Genomic DNA, 7,541 nt, shown 5'->3' with positions numbered 1-7,541 from the left:
ATCGCGTCAAATCGACAATAACGATCCTTGCACCTAAACCAGTCTACTTTAAAAGAACTGACTGTGGTGGGTCCCCCCGTACATCATATGCGGTTTATTATGAAGTCCCCGTCGCATTTAGGCTCCGGGTTCGCTGAGCAGGAAGCAAGAGTTAACATCGCTTCTCGCTTATGAAGTTCATCCAGATCCAGAAGTCAACATCCTTTTTGCGGATACTAGATCCAGACTGCCATCGAACAGTCCATTATACGTCAACCTGAAGCTATAATATTCATGAAGCCGTTTTAAATAGATAGGATCAATGATGCCGCCTAGTTTCATGTTGTCACAAACCCTCGAACTTATAGTCCAAGCAGAGACCAGGGACGGCACCCTTCCGGATTTAGAAGATCATGCAGTCTGTCTTGTCAGACAATGGCACACTACGGAAGTGTCAGCGACGGCATTGAGTGCAGCGCACACGCAGCCTCCGGCCTGGCACACCTACAACGTATTGCTGGAGAATGGCGCCGAGTCAGGTGGAGGACAAAATACCATATCCGGCCAACCCTCAGACACATCTAACACAACGATAGGTGAAACGCTGACACATAGTACAGTAATAGATATCGTGATCGGATCAACTGATTGTAATTCAAACTCGTAATCCTCAGGGATCTTTAATTAAAACCTTACGGTTTCAACCTTGCAAATTAGAGAGACTTGTAAGAAATCCTTCCATCAATACTATGCTCTATTTCACACCAAAGTAGTCAGCTTTCAAAGTCTCACGAGCCGTTTGAACCTTCTCCCGATCCTTCGGATAAAAACGCTGCCGCCCTCTTGTTACCGGTAATTACGTTTCCATCTCCACAGCCCTTAGCAGCTTCCGACGTTGAGCCTTTCCTCCTATTGACTCCCCCGTGTGATTCGATGTCGACCAACACCCGGAGCGGTGTTCTCCTCCTTGAGTGCGGCCTCAACGTGAGCATCACTGAGGAACTAACCCCCACTGAGAGATTCAAAATCTTCCAGGTCGGTCAGCATAAACCCTGGCCAGACAACGACCTTGATCTCGGCAGGCTCCAGCCTCCTTTGCCGTATCGAGAGATAGGTTACGCGTGGGCTCCCCAGTTCCACCATTCTGCGAACCTGTTCTAGTGCCAGACTGCCCAGTTTGGGGCCTGCCGTCGTTGGTGTGGGTAGGCAAAGGAAGCAGTAACCATTTGACGTCGTAGTCGTCCTGGAAGACCGGCTCGACGCGCTGACGATAGCGCTGTAGCTCTGCCCAGCCTTTGTATGCCTGTTTGCAGAGGCCCTCGAGGGCTACCATGAAATTCGAATTGTTGTCTTTTGGAACTAGAGGGATACAGTAGGAGGCAATGCGCTTCACAGCACTCCCCACCCGCGCTTTGCCATTCTCCTTCTGCCGGTCCGGAAGAAGGGCGACAAGTTCCGCCCGCAGGTGCTGCTCCCGTGGGGCGTCTTCGTCGATGATATCGTCCAGTAGAGCGCAAATCTCGTTGTTTTGCTTGAGGAGGTAGTTGGGTTGGAAAACCTGTTCCACCAGGATGCTCGACATGATAGACAGAAGGGCGCCAATGCGCACGTGCTTCGCGACGGGAGAGTTGGCCACAGGGGAGAGGATGCGACGATGGTTGACGGTGGTGTATGAACGAATCGTGTCCCATAGGTCAGTATTGGAAAGAACATCTTCATCCACATTGCCGCCACAATACGAAGTTATGAGATTGTAGGCAGAATTCCGGATGCCTTCGAGCCATTTAGAGCTGTTCAATCGGAATTAGCATCAATTAAGAGGGATCAGAGGCTCTCACGCTTACATGGGTATCGGGTTGGCCTCTTTGGGCTCCGGCTTGAATGATTCAAGTAGGTTGAACTTGATTGTCAGGTTCTGGAGGTTCTCTTCGGCTTCCGTGAGCTGTTTGGTCGCCTCAGCGACGCGACCTTCAGCTGCAAGAGCTCGCGTGGCTTCTAGCTTGGCCTTTGAATTGGCTCCCTGAACATCGGCCTCGCTTTTTTGAGTGCCTTCTGAAGTCTCGTCATCTCCCACTCCGTTTGCGTCGAGTTCCTGTCGTTGGGCCGAAATCTTCTTATTGGCTTCTTCTTCGGTTCTTTGGAGCTCTCCTATTCTTTTCTCCGCCTTCTCCAGTTTCACATTGGAGGCTGTGGTGAGACTCTTCTCTTCGGCGAGGCTGGCTTCAAGCTCTCCTATGCTCTTCCGGTCTTGCTTCCTCGCAATGGAAAGTTCCCTAACATCAGCATCAAGTTTGGAGTTGTCCTGTATCAAACCATCTAGGTATTTGAATTCATCATTGGCAGCAAGAGACGAGATATCTCTGACTACGGCACACACAGCTTGATGTGACCTTTCTGCCTCAATCGGTTTCACTTGCAGTGTTGCCGACATGGTGCCGATAGTGACCTGAGGGAGTGCCAGAGAACACGATTGTGTCAGGAAAAGTGAAGAGTAGATTGGAAAGTCAGGTTAAAACGGGATGGAATCCGAAGAACGTGCGAGGAGCCTGGCTACTTCCGACGGATGGCAAAGACTCGACAGCTTCGAGACTTTATAGACGAAGGCCAGCTACTCAATCCCATGCGCTGCCAACGGAGCTGCAACTTGAGAACTCCGTAGCTCCTATCGAAGCTGGAGCTTCAGACTGAAGAGTGCCTTGGGAGCGCCTTGGGAGCGCCTTGGGAGCGCCTTGGGAGTGCCTTGTGCAATCATCCTGCCACCGCGTAGCGATGTGCAGTCCGTATGCTGCACCCTTGAATGAACCATTCACTATCGCAATCGGCACGCCATCTCGGATGCAAGTCGTTGACCGGTCGACCATTCGGCTACGATCCTGATTGGAGTAATTGCATACCGGAGGCCGAAAAAGAGCAGGCCGACAAGCGGAAGTGCTCGAGTTCCGATTATAATGGATGGCGGGTAGGTCGGCCTTGCACATAATACCATATGATTGGGTGAAACGGCAGCATGAGGGTCGGTCGAGAGGCGTCCACGTCGATGCGCAGCTGCAGCTTGACGAGACGTGGTTCAAAGACTGCGATGCGACGATAGACCAATTGACCGGTGGAGAAGACAGCCAATGGTCGATGCGGACCGACGCGTGATAAGAACGCTCGCATCGCCAAAAACTCTAGGCGTCCGGGGTTGCCTGATGATGGGCATGAACCCCAAATCGCCCCTGGATTACCCCACGCAGTTCATTTCGGTCAGAGATTCTGCCGCCCTAAGCTATCCAGACGCTCACGCTGTTTTGGCGTGTCGCATTGAGTGGAAGATTGGAGCAGGGCGCGTATGGTGCGGCAGAAGTCAATTCAACTCCCGTAGTGGCTTGTCTCCAATTTTGCGAGGCTCTTGCAGCTTTATGGTACCTAACGCGTGAGGTTGGCAACGCAACAATGCAGATTGTGTGACTTGCAGCGACGATGATTTGATGGCGAATTGGTTCACGAATCTCGAGGTGTCAGCGAGTGACACGCTGCAAAGCGCACTCGCAAGTTTCGTTCTTTCAAGCATGTTAAGGGCGTACGTGTGTGTTCAGAGCTAGTTGCTCGCTCATCGCCGCAGACTTTCTATGCCCTGCCCGATTGCCGATCGGGCGCCATGAGTGGCGCCCGACGCACCCGCCCGATGTAGAAGCCTGTTCTAGGTAGTGCATCATCGAATCGGCAGCACACGCACAAATGAGGAACTTCTTGCTCGACTGAGATGGCCTCGTTATACATGCTAGACTCGGCGGAGTGTGAACGCCTCTTTTCTAGGGCAGGACGCCCGGCAGGAACAGTTGAGCCAAGTGTTGCGAAGTTGGCTGGTTGCAGGGCTGATTGAGGAGCTAGGAAGCTCCTCCGCTGCTTCTTGGATCGTCAGCACCTCAGTCAGGTGGTGAGAGCAAGAAGTTGGAAAAGGCGCCGATACGGAAGGGCGTCACCTCATCGCCACACCCGGCCATCTGACAGATCATCTCAACCCACCAAAGCCTTGGACGTCGGCACGGTGTGGTGCCTGGTGCCGGACGAAGGCGATCGCCTGATGGAGATGGGTTTCGAGGAGCTGAAGATGATTGCCGGCAAGGTCCGAGAAGAGGGCCTAAAGACCAAGAACGAGGACGGGGTGCTGCTGGACCAGCTGCTGCAGCGCAGAGTCACGGCGTCCAAGTCGGATCTTGGCGCCGCCGAAGTCAACAACAATTCTGTCTTTTCCGCGCCCGTCCAACAAGCAGACCTACACCATCCCTGCCGCCAAGTCGTGACTGATGACGCTACTTGCTCTTCCCAAATCCACCTTTGGCCAAAGCCCCGATTCTTAATTCAAACAGTGTGGTTTTTGTGGGATGTGTCAGATGGAAGGTATCGGTACCTTGGAGGCCGATGATCCGACCAGGACCCACTAAGAGAAATATGTACTGGAACTACCGCGTTGTACCACAGACAGACAGTTCAACTAGACACAACCAATCACGCGTCTGACAGTACCCCCCCAAAATCGGTGTCCACTTTTGTCCATGTGCAGCTACATAATATATTGCTAGGAAAGACGTTATGGCAAGCGTCGCACTGATGAGGGCTCTCTACGAGAACCGGAACAGTACAGATCTAATATTTTCAGCGCTAAAAGAACAAGAGGAACTGAGCATTTCGACCTCTCCAGGGTCACACTGGCCGTTACTAGGGGATTGAATCAAGGAAGCCGATTTGGACTCAGCGCCTCTTAAACTAGCGCTGAGGCGACGGCCGCCAATGCCAATCAACCATTTCGCGGAGCCCAAACTGTCTCGACCTACAACTTCTCCCAAGCATCCCTGGTTACGCCTACGCAACCCAAACAGATATGCAGTATGTGCGCCCAGTTACGAAGCATGGCAATTGCGCTGATTGGTTTCAGGGGTCGATTTTGAGCTGGCACGCACGCCGGCAATGCCCTACGCTGGGTATACTTTACGCCGGTTATAAAGCCTAAACGCAGGGCACGCGTGATACGCATCTCACCAGAGTTTTGAACGGGGCTGTCTGGGCGTCCATTAGTGCTGCGTGGATCCTTACAGGAGCGTAAAATGGTTAAGCTGCGGTAGGGCAGATGTAGACCTTAGGATGTAGATCCACCCATTTTATGTTGCTGTGAACGTCCAGGCCTTGTATGGGTCAGGTCTAGAGGGAACCATTGCTGCTGGACAGTCTTCCCCTTGTATATCACCAGTGGAGGCAGAGCGTTGCCAGTTGCCGAGATACACGCGAGAAGGGATGTCCAAGCACGAGATCCAGGCTGTTTCTTTCGGATTAGACGGGTCTCAGATGATCCAAGGACAAGACCATTCGACCTCTACCATCCAGAATACCAGTCTCGTCCATATTGTATCGGTTGGCAGCTTTAATGACCTTGATCTCCGGCATGGCGAGATGGTTGAACCAATGCCTGATAATATCAGTTGTGGCTCCATTAATGCGCTGAGAATCGATTGCTCTGCTTCTCTGTGCCTTGATTGATGGATTTATCTTAATAATAGACTATACCCAGCTCTTCCCAAGAGGCTGGGAGTCTCCATTGATCTGAATGATGCGCTCAGCGAAATCCTTCAGTTGTTGATGAGTTAGTGGAAGACCTAGCTCAGCCTGGATGCGAACCTGTTCCGCCAGATGGCTCTCTTGGGCCGGAAAAAGCCTCTGGAGATCGGTCCACGCTATGCTAAACAAGACAAAGCTACAGACTTGAGTAACGCGACCACACATCGCCAGTTCTTCTTGATCGATGATGGAATCTATTCAGAGAAAACCCCAGTGTTTGGCGCATGGAGGCCAAGGGTGGTGATTGGTTTGGGCGCATCCCCCATCCCACCCTGGAAGCATCGTCAGGTTGGGCTAACTGGAATGGACGGAGCAGGCCAGCCAGATGTTACGCTAACGCCTGGGATCTTTTAACATGCATCCCAATGTCGTGGCACGCATCCATAGCGGAGTTTCCTTTCGCTTCTCCCCCTACAGTCGGGAAGTTGGGTGGATGGTGATGTAGTACAGCATGCAAGTCCGAAGGGCCGAGTCTCCTGGGCAATTGTACTGCAGGTTTCGCGGCATAACGGCATACTTTGGCGGTGGGCTTGTTTTTGTCACCCACTTGCGTGGACTGGACCTATCTCGGCAATTGGAATAGTGGACTAACCCATAGTAATACACAGTTATGATCTCATAAGAACGTCACGGCAGCAGGATTCAGAAATATAAATAATTGTATCCCGACTTGCAGTTTGATTGTCCGTTTAAATGTTTTGACTCTAAACACCACAGAAACTCATTTTATTTACCCGGCTATACTTGGAAGAAACACGCCCCCTTCAACAACCAACACGATGCACGCCATCGGGGGTCTCACAATACGGCCCTCCCGACAACCTACAGTCCCGGGAGATTCCGAGGCCTTCGACACCAACGGGACGTCAGATGCGCATCGAGACTAAAGCCGTGTCGGTCAACCCGATCGACATCAAGGTGCGCGGCGGGACCTACGACGACCCACCGGACTACTATGAGCGTGTGCGGGGCCTCACCAAGGGCGAAGAGCCCAACTTCCACGTCATGGGCTATGACGGCGCGGGCGTGGTGCGTGAGGTCGGGCCCGACGTGCGGCACTTCAAGGTCGGCGACGAGGTGTACTACCTCGGCAACCCCGTCTTGCAGGGCAGCTACGCCGAAGAGCAGCTGGTCGACGAGCGCCACATGGGCCACAAGCCGCGCTCGCTCGACTTCGTCCAGGCCGCCGCCATGCCACTCACCTACGCCACCGCCTACGAGGGGCTCGTGGACCGGCTGGGCATCCAGCCCGAAGAGAAGGCCGCCATTATCATCATCAACGGCGGCGGCGGCATGGGCGCCATCGCGTCGCAGATCGCACGGCGCGTCCTGAAGCTGCCCGTCGTCATCACGACGGCGTCGCGGCCCGAGACCGAGTCCTTCTCGCGCGACGTCGGCGGTGCCACCCATGTCGTCAACCATCGCGACGACATCGTGCGGCAGATCCGCGCGCTGGACCTGCCCGGCGACATGCCCCTCAAATACGCCTTCATCACGTCGCGCACGGAGCAGTACCTCAGGCCCATCGCGGACCTGCTGGCACCCTTCGGCCGCATGTGCAGCATCGTGCAGGCGCGCTTCGACATGTACGGCACGCAGTGCATGAGCAAGTCACTGACCTTCTCGTGGTGCTGGCTCGCCACGGGCGCGTACCATGGCTACGTCAACGACCAGGAGGAGAAGCACCGCGAGTGGTACGAAAAGCTGGCGTCGCTGCTCGACGACGGCACCATCAAGTGCCACCTTACCCAGCGCAAGCGGCTCACCCTCGAAAACATTCGCGAGGCACACAAGCAAACCGAGGCCGGCAAGGGTATCGGGAAGACGGCGCTTGGAGTCGACGAGCCTGGGGACCACCCAGTTTTCCAATAAGTTGTAGCTATGAAAGGTTAGACCACGGGTTCAACAAGCTTGGCGGGGGTATGGGCACAGCAGATGCTCGCATGATATCGAATCTCTTATAAGAT

The 7,541-nt window shown here is 53.8% G+C and overlaps 3 protein-coding genes across 3 annotated transcripts; 2 read left to right on the top strand and 1 right to left on the bottom strand.

The window, feature by feature from the left end:
* Nucleotides 1-1,000: 1,000 nt before the first annotated feature.
* On the bottom strand, nt 1,001-2,410 carry PG998_014485 (uncharacterized protein; the record flags this gene model as incomplete). Its single annotated transcript, XM_066881301.1, has 2 exons — nt 1,001-1,769; nt 1,824-2,410. 2 exons carry the CDS (start codon nt 2,408-2,410, stop codon nt 1,001-1,003), a joined length of 1,356 nt encoding a protein of 451 aa, XP_066723832.1.
* A 1,635-nt stretch (nt 2,411-4,045) lies between these two features.
* On the top strand, nt 4,046-4,265 carry PG998_014484 (uncharacterized protein; the record flags this gene model as incomplete). Its single annotated transcript, XM_066881300.1, has 2 exons — nt 4,046-4,207; nt 4,236-4,265. The coding sequence occupies 2 exons, from the start codon at nt 4,046-4,048 to the stop codon at nt 4,263-4,265; spliced, it is 192 nt and encodes a 63-aa protein (XP_066723831.1).
* A 2,179-nt stretch (nt 4,266-6,444) lies between these two features.
* Nucleotides 6,445-7,446, top strand: PG998_014483 (quinone oxidoreductase; the record flags this gene model as incomplete). Its single annotated transcript, XM_066881299.1, has 1 exon — nt 6,445-7,446. The coding sequence occupies one exon, from the start codon at nt 6,445-6,447 to the stop codon at nt 7,444-7,446; it is 1,002 nt and encodes a 333-aa protein (XP_066723830.1).
* Between the last annotated feature and the right edge of the window lie 95 nt (nt 7,447-7,541).

Source organism: Apiospora kogelbergensis (assembly GCF_038363985.1).
Source record: "Apiospora kogelbergensis strain CBS 113332 chromosome Unknown utg000011l_segment0_segment0, whole genome shotgun sequence".
In the NCBI taxonomy this organism is placed as follows: domain Eukaryota; kingdom Fungi; phylum Ascomycota; class Sordariomycetes; order Amphisphaeriales; family Apiosporaceae; genus Apiospora; species Apiospora kogelbergensis.
Note: the sequence above shows the minus strand (reverse complement) of the source record. Positions and strands in the feature narration are given on the sequence as shown.